This window comes from Pyrgilauda ruficollis, unplaced genomic scaffold (assembly GCF_017590135.1).
Source record: "Pyrgilauda ruficollis isolate IOZ18807 unplaced genomic scaffold, ASM1759013v1 scaffold31, whole genome shotgun sequence".
Classification (NCBI taxonomy): Eukaryota; Metazoa; Chordata; class Aves; order Passeriformes; family Passeridae; genus Pyrgilauda; species Pyrgilauda ruficollis.
In genome coordinates, this window is record NW_024524489.1 from 4,018,397 (window position 1) to 4,036,057 (window position 17,661).

Consider the following 17,661-nt stretch of genomic DNA (forward strand, 5'->3'; position numbering starts at 1 on the left):
CCTAGATATAAATGAGTGTGAGACCACTAATGAATGCAGAGAGGATGAAATCTGCTGGAATTACCACGGAGGGTTCCGTTGTTACCCCAGAAATCCTTGTCAAGAGCCCTACGTCCTTACCTCGGAGAAGTAAGGGGAAAATTAAATCTTGTGTTTTAGGCTCATCTTCAAGAAGGGGCACGATGGAATGAGCCAGAACATTGTATTTTAATGCCTTTTCCTGTGCTCCTCCCCCTGTTTGTGTGGCAGCCGCTGCGTGTGCCCGGTGTCCAACGCCATTTGCCGGGAGCTGCCCTACTCGGTGGTGTACAAGTACATGAGCATCCGCTCCGACCGCACCGTGCCCTCCGACATCTTCCAGATCCAGGCCACCACCATCTACCCCAATACCATCAACACCTTCAGGATCAAGTCTGGCAATGAGAACGGAGAGTTCTACCTGAGGGTGAGTACTGGGGGCACTCAGACCCTGCCTCCACACCAACCCCAAAGGTCCCCATAAGGCTTCCACAACACCCCAAAGTTCAGCAGCTTTTTGGTGTTTCCTTACCAAGTTTTTAACAAGGCTTTTACTTTCCTACCTGAAAACCCTAAACTGTGACTCCAACTGTTTCTTTCAACTCAGGAATATTTAGCAATCCTGGGACACCTATGTCAGATCCACACAAAATAACTCCCTGCCTTCTCCTCTCTGTACCAACACCTCAGATAAATTTATTTAGGACACAATTATAGAAAGATTCCTTGTACAACTACATTAATTACATTTATCATTTTGCAAAAGAAGAAATCAATAACAGCATTCTAGAAATCATTGCCCCATCCCAAGCTAAGCTCAGGCCAACTTAGAGTGGTGTTGAGACATAACTAAACCTTGATTTCCCACAGGAAAAAACAAGGAAGTTCAAAATACTTGGGATAGTAGTATTAGTGGGATACATTCAAGTAGATACATATGAATGGGAGTGTCTAGAACATCTGCTTTTTAAGGGTTGTTTTGGGAAGAAATCTCATTTTCTTGAACCCCTATAATATTTACAAATTCCTGGGAAATCCTTCCTTCATATGTGGCTTGACACTCAGTAGAACAGATTCAGCACAAAAATCTTCTATCAGAAATACAGTAATTGGGAGATTTTAATGTTCCATTATTTTCCTTCAAATCAGGAGATTATGGGCATTTGATAGCACAACAAGTGTACCAAGCTGTGATATTGCTGTTTACACCATGTTTACCCAAGGTGGGAACAGGGAACTACTCATCCATATATCATTTGTTGTGACATAACAAATCCAGGGGAAACACTGGATTACAGGTTACACATCAAAACCCCCTAACTATCCCCAGAATACAAACATCTATTCACTTAAAAGCAAGATCACTGCAGGTCCTACTTGGGTTAGACCTCAGTGTGGCCCTCAGACTGACCCTTGGAGTAACAATTCCCACCTCTTGTTGCCACCTAACAAGAAATCACAGGCCTTAAATGAGGAAGCACGTGTGTATTTCTGCCAGGGGACTGTGGTAAACAAAAGCTTACTTGGAAGTTATTCCTACTGTTTACTGTATTTACTACTATTTTACTGTAGTAAAATGCTGAGCTGGATGCAGCAGATGGATTGGATTCATCTGTGCACCCAACTCACGTGACATGGGGAGAAAATATTTGTAGTAGGCAAAAGGAGAAATGGAGTTGACCCTTTTATCAGCATCTGGAAAAGACAAAGCTGTTTGACAAAGCAGCAGCATAACCCCAGACTGGGAAAAGAGCTTTGAAGCAAAACAAGATGGGGATAGCAATAGGCACACACCAGTAACAAAAATTCCCAGCATTTACAAGGACAGCACAACTTCTGGAGTATGAGCCACAAGACAGATTTTCAAATTTCCTTCCACTGAACAAACTACCTCACTGTTAAAGACATTAGGGCTCTTGTTTTACTTGTTCTCTCTCTATTTTAAAACCTGGTAGATGGGGGTTAAAACAAAGACCGTCTTGGGATAGATTACCACTTCCCACATCCTCTGGGGGAGTCAGCATAATCGGGAACAGATTCTGCAGCACAGTTTATTCCTGTGGGCCTCGGTCAGGTGGGGTTCTCCCTGCAGCACAGCCAGGTGTGAGATTAGTCATGGCCCTTTGGAAGTGTTAAAAGCAGCCTGTGCTGAGACACAGCAGTGCCAGAGCAGCAGGGACGCCGCTGGGAGTTGCTGCGGGCTGCACTGAGCCGGGCTCCGCTGTGCCGTTGTTGTTGCAGCAAACCAGCGCGGTGAGCGCCATGCTGGTGCTGGTGAAGTCCCTGTCGGGCCCCAGGGAGCACATCGTGGACCTGGAGATGCTGACGGTGAACAGCCTGAACTACCGCACGAGCTCGGTGCTGAGGCTAACGATCATCGTGGGACCCTACGCCTTCTAGTGCCTGCGACAGCGCCGCTGGCACCCGCCGCAGCCAAAGAATATTACCGGAAAGAAAGCACTTACTATTTTTATTTATAGATTTTGCTCTCTTTTTTAAAAGAATTTGTTTAGTAAGTTGATCTCTCTTATTCACACATTACACCTGTAATTCCAAATTAGTAGATGTGTTCCATAGTATAACATGGGCATTGTCACTTTCTGTATAAAGATTTAAATCTTTTTTTTATTACCTTCCTTGGACTAGATACATACTATGCTTTTATATGAGAACTGTATGTTCATACTATCCTGTAAAGCTTCACACACCCTTCCTAGCCAAATAGGTAATGCAATTTCCAAGTGATCTTCTGTTTTGTTTTTATTTTAAATTCTAATGCAGCTACACTGAATCTCAAAAAAAGAAAAAAATTACGTAGTATGAATGATACACAAAGTAACGGTTATCTGATAAGCTAAAATATATTTCTCATTTTTAACTGCTTTGTAACAAAAGGTAACAGTAAAAAATCTATTTCTGTAGACATTTATGTGCTATCACAGTTGGTTTTTCTAATCTGGGTTGGAGGTAAAGTAACATTGTGAGAAATGCTTTGCATCAGGTTTTTGTATGCAGATTGTGTTAACCATACCATGGAATAACATTATGCTCTCTCCAAGAAAAACAGACCATAGGAAGAAAAAGTCTCCAACAAAGACAGAAATTCCAAATGGGAAATCACCAGGCAGGGCACAAATGTCCATGAGAACACTGTTGGTAGTTACTGCTCAAAGGGAGGCAGCATTTCTCAGACTGAAGTTAACATACTATTTTCCAGAAATATTATGTTGTATACTAAGAATTGAGTGCATTTTCTTATTAAGTTATATCACTTTCAGGCACTCAGTCCTGTTCTTGCTCTTACAACTCAGATGTATCATGTACAGTGTTCATAAAATTTATTTCTAATTCAAGAACTAATAGCATCTTTTGTAATATGTAAAATCTTATTTCTTGTTTAAAATGTAGTAGTTAATCCTTTGATGTACAAAATTTTTAATAAAGATCTCTTACCATATTGTATTTGGTCTCTTTTGAGGTAGTTTGTTACTACTGCTGTTATTGTCACGTACTGTGGGAGATGGCAAAGCAGCGTTGAGGTCTGAACAGTCAGAGGGATCCAGATCTCAGCCTGTACAGGATGAGTTCTTGGAAGACTCACAACACAATTCCTTTGTAGGAGAACAAGCCTGCTGCCTATTAAGATTTAGTTTTACTGACAATAAAAGTTCACTCCAGAACAAAACTTAGAGCAGGCTACAACCACTGTGGTTGAGGGCAACACATCCCCCTGCCCGGGCAGACTGCAGAGCAGGACCCCATTATCCAATGATCATTCCTTCAGGAAGTCATTTGTGGCTTTAAACAAACACTTCATCTGCCAAAAGGCTCTGAGCACGTGGCTGCAGCACCGGCCAGGAAATGGTGCTGGTGCTGGGTCACGTTCTCTTTGCCTGGGGCCCAAAGCAGTGGGGTGAGACCCCCAGCACTCCACACTCCTCCCAGCAGGGAGGGGCTCACCAGGACAAAAGTTGCTCTGTAGTGGGATCTAACTAGGGTGTGCCATGGTGAAAAGTCTCTGCTACAGAGTTTGGCTTGTAGGGAGCTCCTTTCTCCCCCATTCATCGCTGCAAATCCACTCGGTCTGAAAGGCATGCTCACCTCTACACATCCTTTAATTAACTTTGCCTCTCAATGTAGAGCTCACGAGCTCTGCCGCCCCTCAGGCACCCCCCTCCACCCCCAACATCAGCACTGTTCTTTTACACCAACTTTTAACTTCCAAATTGTGTGATTCAGCATTGCCCACACTCCAAGAAAATCCATTTTGATGCTTTTATGGGCAAATCTCTCTTGAGAGGTACCCAGAGGAGGCTCAAGTGGCTTTGCCTCCTTAAGACCCCAGACTTGAAGGGCATCAGGCTGGTCCCTGGAGCAAATAAAGGAATCACAAATCATCCCTGAAGTCTCCAAGCCACTAGGCTCTGCCCCAAGGATTTACTCTACCAGTTTTTATATCAGTTTCACCAACAGCCCTTTTAAGCCTTCCTTTTAAAACTCTGCTTATCTGTAACTCAAAATTGACCATTATGTATATAAATATTTATACACCTCTCAAGGGCAGAAGCAGCAGAGGCAGCTGCACCTCACACACGTGCCCAGGTCATCCTCAGCCTGCACACCTCACTGTGCAGGATACTTGGCTCAATCCACTTTTACACACAACTGCCCTGCCCCCTGTCTGTTTGCAATATCCAGGTGTCCAGCAGACCACTGAGAGCCCAAAGTGGCAGAGGTTTTCACACAGCTCAGGAGTGCAGATCCAGCCACGTGTCACTATTCTGCAGGCTGGTTGAGCCTGAAGGAGGTCACAGGGTGTGGGCAGCACTTCCATGAGAGCCAGGAGCTGGAAAAACAGCAGCCCCTCCAAACCAAAACAGGAGCTGAGCAGAAACTGGCAGGGGGTGGCTGGTTTTGTTTTGGGTAGGGGTGGGGTACATGACTGAGCATGAAGGAGCCCACGGTCAGAATGAGAAGACGGTTCAGAGCCTGAACAAGGAGAGCTTTTGTACACCAAAAAACCTGCATGTTTTTAGGAGGGAAATCTACAGGTCCTCTGGTTCTCCAGGCAAGCAGAGCTTCACCTGTTCCCTACAAATTGTACAGAAGTGCAGCAAACATGCAACAAGAGTTTGAAGAGCTACTTGGATTATAAGAGACTCTAGAATCCCAAGAAATTATGAGAGCAGAGTGTTTGTTCAGCCTTCTCTGTGTCCCACTGCCATGACCATTACCAAGAGCACACTCCAGGAAGGATTCTCATATAAATCTGTCAATGTTGGAGAAGAATCTAAATCAGGATCACATGCAAAGTTTAGTATCTTCTCAGAAACAGAAAACAGGGAGAAAAAAGAGGGGGAAAAAATGGGACTGAGGAAACAGAACTTAAGGAAATCAAAATGCAAGTTCATTCACTTCCCCAGGACCACCTGAACACAGTGCAGTGGGATTATTTTGCTTGGAAGGCTCACAAATGCAAGTTTGTTGTTGAATCCCGTTTCCATGGCTGCAAAGAGTTGCTTGTGTTTTGAATGATCATCCGTGTTTCTAACTTTATAAGTCTCCTAATAAAATATAGAACAGCTGCTGGCCCAGTCAGCTGTTGAGCATATGGAGCCCACCAGGGACAAAGCCCACTGTTAACACAGAGAATTATTTTTAACGCCCTCACATATCTAAACCTCCCCATCATCTCAGCAAAATGGCACAATTCCACACTTCCCAGCTGGGGGAACACCTGCGTCATGCAAAACTGAACTGGGCTGCATCTGCTACAAAACCCAATTTTATTTCATCTGGCCAGCAGAAAAAAGTGATCAGCCTCAGTGAATAGGGCAAAAAGTTAACTGTGTTCTATATCTGGGGAAAAGCAGATGTCTAGTTAAGATGTTTATACAGCAAACATTTCTGTATATATTAGGAGGAAAGAGAGCTGTTTAATAAAACAGGGTTGGGTTAGAATTGCCAAAGCAAATTTGAAGGGCAGTACAACAGCTTTTGTAATTTTTGCATGGGAAAAGATATGAAATCTTGTTTTGTATTGATATTGATTACGTGCATTGAACAAGTTATTTTTTTGAAGTCCTCTCCAAATTAACTCCTTAAAGTCTCACACTTACTGTGTGTATTTGTTCAGCAGAAAAAACTGCAAATATCATGTCACTGAAATACAAGGTAGCATTGAAGGCACCCCTTATTTGTTCTCTGCTATCTCAGCAATCACCTTGATACTGGCTGAGGGACCAAGACACACAGCAATACTTCCTGCAGACCAAAATACTGGAATCAGGTGAGCTCCAGGTTTTGTTTGCAAACACCTTCACTCTGTCAGTCACATGCTTTCTCAGGAGATCAATTATTTTGTTTTCTGATCCAGAATTGGTCGCAGAAGCAACATGAGCCCTCTGCATCCCTGCTCCTTCACAGAAATGCATCTGAATAATTAATAATTTTTAATGTTAATAATATTTTTGTAACTTTTACCTAACTACAGAGTACATTTATATTCAAACAGGATAAACATTCAAAAGGTGCAGCTCTCAGCTAAGCACTCCAGCAGCCCCTGCCCTGCAAACACACTCTGCTGCACTTCATTGCATTGCTGTAACAAAACATTCTTTATTTTTCTCTCCCCCCAATCCTAAAGACACCCACTAAAGCTTCTGCAAGTCCACAAAAACTCCCAAAGCAAAGACATGGCCCATCCCCATCCATACACCTGAACAAGCATGCAGAAAGGCTTTCAAATGGAGCAGCCTGCCAGCTGGGTTGACAAAAGCAACACATTTATGCTGTTAAACCCTGAAACCACAGCCATGGAAGTTACACAGGCACCTCAAGGTTTAAATCCTGCCAGTGCCACTCCAGAAACATCTGAACCTGTGACCACCTCCTCTGGAGGGTCACATTTTCTTCTTGTGCTGGAGTTTTTCTGAAGTATCTCTGTGCAACATACAGGAATGTTTCCTATACAGAATATATACAACAAACACCCAAGTGGGAAGTCAAAAGAGCAAAATTCCTGCAGGCGGCATGGAAACTAGGAAAACAAACAAATTTTGGAAGCTCGGAGCAAGGGCTGCAGAGGGGAAGCCAACATACCAAAACAGCAGGGTAAAAGGCATTATTAAAATCAATAAGTCATTCTCTGAGAAGCTGAGGCTGTACATGAACACGGCAAATGGAAATGTTCCTGAGCTCTGGAAGGTCAGGGGTGAAAACAAACACGGCAGGCCAAAGGAGCAGCTTGCAAACGCCTGCACTGGCAAATCAAAACTCTCCCAGTCACAGCAAAAGCAACATCCCAGGAGGTTGATGGGGCCAAGGGGGGACCCATACATCAGGGAGACAAGCAGAAAACTGTAATGCCACGGCAAAAAAAATGAAGTGAAACTTTCTGTTGCATGCCTGGAGGAGGAATTTGGCACAACTGCACTGTGCCAGAGCTGCTCTTACAGGCAACATATCAAAGGACCTGCCCCAGACTAAGAAGTGAATAAAAGTAGGGGAACAGAACATTTTGCTAATGATATCCAGTTGTTCAGGTAAAGATGAGCATCCTCTGGAAAACAGAGCCCTTACAGTGCTCTGAATATTGAGCAGGAAATGCCAAATAAAACCAAAGGAGATAAATGCAAAGTGATGCACATGCAGGAATTTATCCCAGCTTTATTTGAACAGCAAAGGCCTGTGGACTGACCACCACCTCCCAGGAGAGCATCAGGGTTATGGCAGACCATGCAAAGAGGAAACCACAACTCCACAAAGCTAATCCAGCATCAGGAGTAACTGGGGATCAGAGCAGGGAACGAAGCTGAACCTTTGCACACTTGTGCAAATGCACTACAGCATAAACACAGCTTGGAGCTTGGGTCCTGTCCCCCTCTTACAGCAGGATGGTGGGAATGTTAAAGCCCAGAGCAGGCTGAGACTTAACTGCACACATCCACAGCAAAGCCTCCCAAGAGCCGTTAAATACGTGGCTGTCCTGGACAGGAGCCGCTCCCCTGGCACCCGCAGGCACAGGGGAAGCATTTCCCGTTTGCCATCGGCAGCTCCGGAGCTGTTGCACGCCCTTGCCAGGAGCTCTGCCGTCAGCACCAGCTCTTATGATGCCAAATGCCCAAAACTTGGAAATGCCACCAAAGGAAGAAGGGAGCAGCCTGCACTGAGCATGTTGGTGCTGCCTCCATGGCCTGCATTAGTGAGGTTTTTATGTAGTTGCTGCCAGCACAGGGTTCGGTGCCCAAATATCACACCCAGCTCAGCAGCGGCCACAACTGCATCAAAGCCAACTCAGCCAGCAGAAAATGCTTGCAAAAAAAAAAAAAAGTCACCTTCAAGGGAGAAAAATTTCTCTTCTGCCCAGTTTAAATGCACTGCCTGGGGGAAGGCAGCAGGAACCAGAGCACTGCAGACAATGGTGTTTCCAGGAAAGCTGTTTCTGCACACACTAATCAGGCATGAATTGATCCTTGGAGTGATTAAAACAGATTTGCATTTGCTGCTTTCTCTCTCCAAAATAAACCTGCTTTCAGACAATTTTGCAACCCAGTATCAGTCCAGAGACTGCACCCCAATATTCAGTAGGACTGTTTTGTTTCAGGAGAGCTCTACAAGTTGGCAGAGGTAGGTAGGCAGAGGAACATGAACCAACATGCCAAGAACTCTCTGCAAGGCCTGTGATTCTGTACTAAAAACCAAATCACAAGGATCAAAATAGTAACATGAAACTTTAATGGAGCCAGGAGATTTCTGCCTCTGCTCTGGTATGCTGAGGAGGAAAGATTTGAATTGTACAGTGAACATGTCCTGTAAAGCACTGACATTCCGTGGACAATCAACCACACCAGGCTGAAAGCTGCTCAGTTCTAACACAAGTAAACATTCCGCAGGAATAGGTTTCCTTACTTGTTTTAAATTTTTTTTACCTGCATTCTCTGGGGTGACAGAACTTAACAGGCCACAGTGCCACTCCTGTGAAGCTTCACCTTGTGCTTTGCACAAAGGCTGTTTGCATGTGAGTGTAAAGAAAAGCTGGAGAGGCATCACACCCACAGCAATCAAAGATGCAGATGAAGCTCTCCTGAAGGATTACTCACATAGCTGCTACAGGTAGGATACAGAAAGAAATGAAGATCCACTCAGTACCAACATCCCACCCAAATCCACCTGCCGCAGGTACCCAGGTAATGGAAACACATCTCTGGCAGCTTGTTGGCACAAAAGAAAGCACATAAGTCACTATTCATCTTGTCAGAATTTGATGCTTGTACCTAGGCCAAAATCCCTAAACCAGGCTATTTGCAAATGTTAAGTTCAGTAGCTTGGTATGTTTCTCTTCCCCAGACTGGGATAAGCATTAACCAGCTCAGCAGAAAAAATAAAACATACTCATAAAATTTCCAGATTCTGGTTTTTAGCCTCTATTACTGAATTTACAAGATTATTTTGAATTTGAGCACTGAGTGTTCAAGCACATTTTGGAAAAGGGTGGAACACCCCCAGCCCTTCTTTACTCTGTCTTTTCAATGGGCTTTGGGCAGCATCACAACACATCCTCCACCACAGCACATTCTTATTTGAATTTAACCCTTCCACTGCTGTTATACTGCTGCAGGGATATTTTTTAGCTCTGCAGAGCAGAATATTTCTTTGCCCCTGGGGTCACCCAGATTTGCACACACTCAGACACTTGGGAGCAAGGCTCTAGGTCTGCTTGCTCCTGACCACCGTCACCCAAAATGAAAATACTGTGCTTCAGGCGGGGGAAAATACTTCCTAGAAATTTACAATGATCACCTGTCCTTGAAAATTAGACAGTGCTTTCGAGCACTAGAAGGTATTTTGTGATGAGAGGGTGTTGCCTCACACCACAGGCCCCAAACCCCCTCTGACTTTAACCTGGGGTATTTCAACAGCTGTCTTCAGCAGAAGCTTGCTGAGGTTGCCTGGAGTCCCCAAAAGGACGTAAAATATTTGTAGTAATTCCCCGAACAAACCCAAGAGGCTTCCTCGAAGCAGAGCCCTCAGCTCTGTTGACTTGAGTTTTTAAAAGGTAATATAAATTCCACTTACGCTGGTTTGTTTTGATGTTGAAAATTGGTCTCCATAGACATGGTTGAAATCATGCCCTGCAGCGCCGAGGCTGGAGCCAACAACCACACAGCCCTTCGCCAGTGCAGAGCTCAGGAGGCTTCAGAGGTGTAAATGCCATCCCACCCAGCACAGCAGCACCAGGAGAGTGCAGGGAAAGGGACAGGGTGCCCCATTCCACAGGGAAAGCCCACAGCTGTGGCCACCCAGGCACTGGGAGAAGTCTGTGGGGTTCCCCCACATCACCCTCGACTCGTGGCTCACACATCTCCTTCACCAGGCACTGACAAGCCTTAAAGAGTGCATGGGAAGCCTAAAATATTAAATTTTATTAATTTTTAAAGCCTCATTGCCCTGTAGGAGATCCCTCAAAGGCTGACACGCAGCTAGGACCACAGCAGTGTTGGCCAAGCAGAAACAGCAATAAAAAGAAATCAGGGTGAGACAAACAGGGGGAATATATGGAGAAACAAGAAGTCGAGGTTTTTATATGGAAATTTATATCGAGGGTAACATTCCTCTCTAACACAAGCATTTTAATACTTCCGGATGCAAGCCCCAAGCCAAAATCCAGTGAGGTCTGATGTTACGATAGTGTTTAAGCTCAGGGATGCTGAATGTTTTGCAAGAGCTACAGGTTTCCCCAGTGCCAAAAACCATGCAGAAGAACAACAAAAAAGCTTTTAATCCTGCCCCAGTGACCCCTCCACACTGTCCCAGCACAGAGCAGAAATGAGTCCTGAGGCACCAAACCGCCCAAGCAGATTTGAACACAGAGGTGCTGCAGAGCCTGCCCACCCCATCCCCAAAAAAGGCAGGGAATGGCCTATATTTGGGAAAGCGTTATTCCCATGACACTGGTTTCTTCCCTTCTCTGAAGCAGCTCTAAGGCTGCTTCAGCCACCTCCTGCACCGCCCTGGGGTGGTTTTGCAGCACTCCCTAACACCACAAATCCCAGGCAGCAAAGAGGAATTCCCTGGAAAGCTGGCTCAGGCTGGGATAAGGCACAGGATGGCCTGGTTGAGGGGGATATCAGGCCAAGATCAAACCAGGAGACATTGCCCAGGTCAGCAGTGCAGCAAGCGTGAGCCCACGAGCGATAAAGTGTTCAGAACAGCTTGTCCCGGAGCTGCCGCTGCTGCTCTGCGGCTGCCAAGGCCCATTTCTGCTTGGTTTATGCACCATGCCAATTCCTGCCCTATAAGATTAAGCTGCCTTGAGGCAATTTCAACTTACACATCTGATATTTGGAGCATTTGCTATGCTCTGCAGCTCAGGAGCCGGCACAGCCCCTGCGCTGCCACTTCCCCTTTTCACCTCACGTCACCCTTCGCAGAGGCACTTGTTCCCATTTAAGGGCTCACACACCTTTTGTGTGATTTTCAGACATCAAGGGAATAACATTTCTCTGAAGAGCAGGACAGAACCATCAGTGCCATAGAGATCAACATTTCAGGGGCATCAACTTGACAGTAAAGAGTGCAGGACCTGCTCACTTGGATATATCCATTATCCTGGAGAAGAGTTTCCCCCTCTTAAGACTGTTCTGAGCTCATGAAATCCATTAATTAATCACAAATACTGAACCTAGAAACAAATAAATGCTGTTTGAAGCCTAAAAGCTTGGTTTCAAGACCATTCCGAGTGGTTCCAAGTTAAAAAGGCAGATACCCTATTAAAAATATTCAGTAATCTTGAAAGTCTCCAAATTCCAAATTTGTTTATTTATCCAACTACACATGAATAATTTTAGTCTAGCACAGGCCTGTTTGGGTGCCAGATCATGTTTGCAAGTCTGCCCTGTGAAAGGCAAATGTACAGTTGAACTTGGATGCTATGCAAGTATCAGCCAGCTATTAGCAGTGATTGCTAAACAATTTTTCCAAAAATTAGATCAAACAAAGCTCAGTGCCTGTGGTTGTTGCTGGTTACCTCTGTGAGGAAAACAGCTACTAATACACAAGTGGTTGGGCTCAAATGATAAATGCAATTAAAATGCTGCATTTATCTTGCTAGAACAGTAACTCTACTTTACGGAGATTTCATTTTCCAGCATTAAATCCAATTTCTGTACACACCAACAAGATGGACAGACCTAAAGGGACACTTGTGTGCACAGGAACCACCATCATCTTGATTCAGCTCACAAAACACCAGAAAATTTTGCAGATGCACCTCCAAAACCATTGGTTAAACCACTCAAATGAAACAGCTGTGTAACAGAGTTATAAAGAAGACCATGGAAAAGCAGAAGAGGAAAGAAACTTCCTGAGGGTTTGGCATTGTTACTATTAGTGATGGCTGAATTCATTTTGCCTCCTTTCCAATGCAGTCAGATCTTCAAATAAAACTTGAACACCATCTGTTTGCCGTGATCCAGAGACAACAAGGGTTGGAGACCAGGAATCATGACGATGGCAATAGTCATACACAGGTTTTGCCTACCAGATCCAGTCTGGGACCTGTGAGAAAGGCTCTACCTGGAACAAGGGAAAAAGTTTCCTCTAAATGCAAACCCATTTCTAACTGAATCAGCATTGGATGTGTGGAAAGAATATACTTACAAGGGAAAAGATTTTACAAGAAAATTTTGCAAATGTAATCAATTCCTGCATGGAAAGAGTCTCTGGAACAGCAGGGCAGAAAGCACTGGCTTTACAGCAACTGGGCAAGAATGGTTTGCAAAACCTCTGCACCTCAGTCTGTGCTATAATTATACAGCTCATTAGTTTAATCACTAACAACTCCAGACTCTTCATGCTGAAATCAAGAGTGTTGTTTCTCTGATCTGGGAAGCTCTCAGAAACCAATTTCTTTAAAGCTGAATTTTTTTAGAAGGTTAACAAAACTAGGAACATTAAAACTCTATACATTCAGGAACTAAAGTAAATCAACTAAATAAACACCCAAAAAAAGCACCAAGAAAAGCCTAGAGCAAACTTAATTGTGATAACTGAGTTTAATGATGTTAAATGGCAAAGCTCATCATAAAAAAATTACAACTGAAACTTCCCCCCAGTATTACTTAGGGCAGGTTTCACTCCACTTAACTCGGACAACAGGAACAGGATTCACAATTCATTTAGTCAAGGAAAACCTGTGGGGAGCAGGAGGGCTGAGGAAGCAAATCCATAATTAACTCCATTTGGAGACCCAGCTATGATATGAGTGTGCACTAATCCTTCATTTTCCTTCCTTCAAATATTTGTGCTCCTAAATTTGTAGCCAAGATTTGCACATTTCCCCGAATGAGAATAAATCTGTGCAAGGCTTTGCTCTGACATTTGCTTAGTGTTAAGCCCACTCTGTCCCAGGCAAAAGCAGCCCAAGTTGGCACACAGGGTGTCCCAGCCCCTCCTGCCAGCAGCAGCACGGGCCAGGGGACACAGGCAGGCACCTCAGGAATTCAGGGATTGCAGCACAGCCATGCCAAGCTCCAAGGGTGAGCTTAGGAGGTGCCATGGGCAGGTTATGGAAGGGAAATACCCTTCAGGAAGCATCCATTAACTCCCACTCAGTTCAAGGCAGGTGCTGAACAGCCCCCAAATTGCCACAAAAGCACCCTCAGCAGTATTGCACTGCAATCCTCAAAAGCATATTCCCTCTTGCATGTAACCAAGGCCACCGGTGCTCAGGGCCAGCCCTGGCCAGGGATCCCAATGCAGAAGCCAACAAACCCCAAACCTTGCAGAGTCAGCCAAGAAATTGGGTTTTATTCCAGCTCAGCCACTCAGGGCCAGAAGCTCACAAACCTCAGAGGCTCCCAAACCTCAGAGGCTTCAAATTCTTCCCAGGGTTAAAAAATCAGCCCTGGCCTGAACATTTTGTGGCATGGCAAGTGAAAAGAGGATTTTCTTGGCATAGTTTTTTTTTTTTCTTTTTTTCACAGCCTCCTTAGAGATTGTGAGTTAGCTGGTGCCCATCAGCATCTTGCACTGTACCCCTGTTATAGCAGAAATTGCTGTGCAAGTCCAGCCATGTGCCACTGCTCTCAAAAGTATCAGGATGAAAATACAAGATTTTTTCCTTCCTTAGATTTTTTTCTGCCCATGGCAGGCTCAGAATTACATCTGCTTGAGGATTTCACAAGTAGAAACTACCCAACAATTGCTTGGAATTGGAAAATAGGTACAATACTAAAGGAAAAAAGTCACTGAGGGAAGATTCAGCACAGAGCTCAGAGTTAATGATACCCTGGGTATTGCTGCCCTGGCTTTGTGTTTCTATTTGCCTGTACACACAACCATTTTTAATATCCTGAAAACACCAATAACAATTTAAAAATCATTTATTAAAAGGTGTTTTTTTCAGAACTGTGTTGGGATCTCTGAAGGCAGAAGGATAGAGTATCACCTGTCCTGGGAATAATATGCTGGGAGTTGTTGATAAAGATCATTCCAGCAACACAGCTAAAGATCAGGGAGTACCACTGTGAAATTCCTGGTTTCCTTCAGATGCTCTTTCCACCCACCACACAAACACTTACAAACAGCTTATAAAGATCAGGCTGGGGATGCTCTGAAGACAACACCTGAAACAAGATCAAGGCCAAACACACAGTATGAAGTTATGAGACAATAAAATAAATCAAAGGTTGCAGCTGAATCACTGAACTGTTACCAGCTGTGGAGCAAATACCTGTTACTGGGAGCAGCTGCTACTACCCTATAAAAATTTTACATGTTCTGAACATTTCAGACTCCAAACAGGGTTGACTATAGTTTTAAAAGGCAGACAGCCCTATTAATATAAACCATTACCACACTTCTGCTGCTTTTACTAACACTGGCATTTTTCAAGCCAGTTGCAACTTGTGCAGGTAACAGTGTGAATTAAACACCACTCTGAATTCTTTACTAACTTTTCTTTCAACAAGGTAGCAACGTGTAAGTATAGCTATAGTAAGTGCTGATGAGATTTATAACTGGGTCCTGACTATAAATCATATTTTTATCATCCCCAGAAACTTTTTATTGCTGTTTTCATCCTTCATTTTATATGTCATATCAGGAGGACCTATATCAAGGTGTAGCTCTTACTTCATACCCCAAAAAATAATACAGATTTTTTTTTTTTTTCCTCCAAGGAAAAAAAAAAAATTCAAACATTTGGGGGTTTCTAATGAGTCATTTTGAGGAAATAAGTATTTGCATTCATGGTAAAATTTCAAACCTCCATACAAAGCTTGACCCAGGCCTGGTGAATCCAGTGACATTTGTCACAGAAAGAGGATGGAGCCAAACACACTGGAAATGGATCAAGGACATGGCATGGTTTGACAAACTGCTTCATCATTGGCTCTTAATTTAAGCTTAGACCTCTTTTACGAGGCAAGTGGGTGAGAACAGCAAAAAAAAAAACCCATATCAATCACCACATCCACACAGTTCCCAACTCCTATTTATAGTTTTGCTTTGAAATTGAGGACAAAAATGCAAAGCACCATGCCAAAGGGGAACAGCCATGATCCACAGGACTTGGAGCTGCAAGGCTGCTGCTTTATTTCAAGTGTGCTGTCCACCACACTCTGCACTGCTGCAAGTTCAGACCTCATCAACATCCAACTTCTAACAAGATTTCAAAGGCTTTTCCCTGGAGTTTCTCAGAGAGCAAAGATAAACAGGATTCAGTGGCTGAGATGCTTTAATGATGGACAAGTTGTGGTCAAACAAACCTCTCCTGTCTTTCTCCACTATCTGGACCTTTCTGCTTGGCACCTCCAGCAGCTTGGAGCTTTCCAGAGCTTTGTTCTTTGTTAGAGAGGCTCTATGAATCACTGCTTTGCTTTTGCTTCTCTTACTTGAAAACACCTCTTAAAATTAACACACTAAGTTAAAAAAAAAAAAAAGCCCAAGTAACCATTAAATAGCTGTTTCAAAATGTCACATCCACAGATAAATAATCACAACTTTTCAACTTGGGGTTTGCAGAGCTCCAAATTCACCTTTTTGGACTGATTTTGTGCCATCACCCAACACACACCACAGACCAATCACATTTTGCCCTTCATTCACTCAAGGAATTCAGGGACTTGGGTCATTTCAGGCCTTCTTGTAGTCCTTGGTATGTACCATAATTCCCATCATATGCATTTAATGTTAGAGCTTTGGCTCTTCACAGCCAACAAAGATCTGCAAGGCCTCTCAGGGTGACACAGAGAAGAGCCCTGAGCAGTGCTGAGCCCTCTAATGGGATTTTTGGAGTGTTTTCTAGACAACAAATCATTTTAACTTGGGCACCCAAAAACTGACTTGGCAGAGAGCAAGCACACATATCAGGAAGTTTTGTGCACTACACATGATTCACTTACATTTTTTACACTACAGATCAAAGTCCTTTGTAGTGCTAGAAGTGGTGCTAGTTCAGTTTAGAAAACAGGAATCTGAACATTATCCCACACATGCAGAGTGCTCTTGCATTTAGCTTTGCTTGCTCCTTTGTTAAAGGTACAACATTGAATGGTCAGAGCTCACAGAAATGCCTGAAAAGGCTTAAAAATTGCACCTCCAGGTGCTCCTCTTTAATCCATGAATCTCTTCATCCCTTCTCCACTCCCATTGCACACAAAAAGGGAAGAGCACTGTCCATAGTAAATTCTGTAAAATTTACTATTTCTATAATCTATCTCTTCGCTTCAAGTAAAAAAATGCTTTCTGTGCCAATCGCTCACCCATGCAAATTAAGAACTGACACGAAAACCAAGCCGTTGTTTTCTATTACTCCACAAATATTCAGGGATCCTCGGAAGTTTCCAAGCGAGCCACGGAGGAGTTGCGTGGGCAGGAGCTGCACCCTGCAGGCAGCACCAGGAAAGAGCCAGAACGGAGCCTGGAGCGCGCCGGGATCAGCGCAGCCCGTGCCCGGCTCACCAGTGCCACCGTATGGCAGAGGGTTATTGTCAATAAAGGCACACCAAATCACGCATTTTGGGGTTTTACTCTGTCCAGGGAGCTTCCTGCCAACGTGGGCACATTATTCTCAATTTCTGCACTACAGAAAAGCCAGAGCATGGTGAAGACCCCCCGAGAAAAGGGCTAGACTCTGGAATTAAAATGTCATGTGGCACACTGCCTTGAACACTTGTTATTCTGTAAAATGGCTAAAAAAACAAAGTAACTCTCACTGTTGTTGTTCATCCTTCTGATTTTCTGGTGCAGCCAGTGCTCCAGGCCCATCTACTGATTTCTTCCCTCTGTCCAGTGCCAGGAGCAGCCCCCAGCACACACCTGACCCCAGCTCAACACCCAGTACCAAAGTATGTTAACCACTCCAAATAAGGCACGTTTACTCCAAAGCCACACTGCAAATAAAAGAAACACTTGCAGAATCTCACATGCTACAACAAACAGGCCTGTATATTTAATAAGTAAATATATACAAGCAGAATCTCCCTGGTACCTGTCCCACTGACCTGGAGCATTCCTGGGGAGGTGGTGAAAGAGAAAGCAGCTCAGTAAAGAGGCATAAAATACAAAGGTAACACCTTTAAAATGACAGAGTTTGTTAGAGGGAAGACTTTTCGTTTCATTAGATAGAAATACACACTA

At 44.0% G+C, this 17,661-nt stretch overlaps 1 protein-coding gene across 2 annotated transcripts in view; it reads left to right on the forward strand.

Moving 5' to 3' along the window:
• The window catches only part of EFEMP1 (EGF containing fibulin extracellular matrix protein 1), a 45,711-nt gene extending 42,231 nt beyond the window's left edge, over positions 1-3,480 (forward strand). For both annotated transcript variants that reach the window (XM_041474103.1, XM_041474104.1), the window contains exons 9-11: positions 6-129; positions 250-445; positions 2,260-3,480. In XM_041474103.1, the coding sequence (XP_041330037.1) occupies positions 6-129; positions 250-445; positions 2,260-2,418 (479 nt within the window). In that variant the 3' untranslated portion in view covers positions 2,419-3,480. The remainder of the gene's footprint in view (positions 1-5; positions 130-249; positions 446-2,259) is intronic.
• The last annotated feature ends 14,181 nt before the right edge of the window (positions 3,481-17,661 follow it).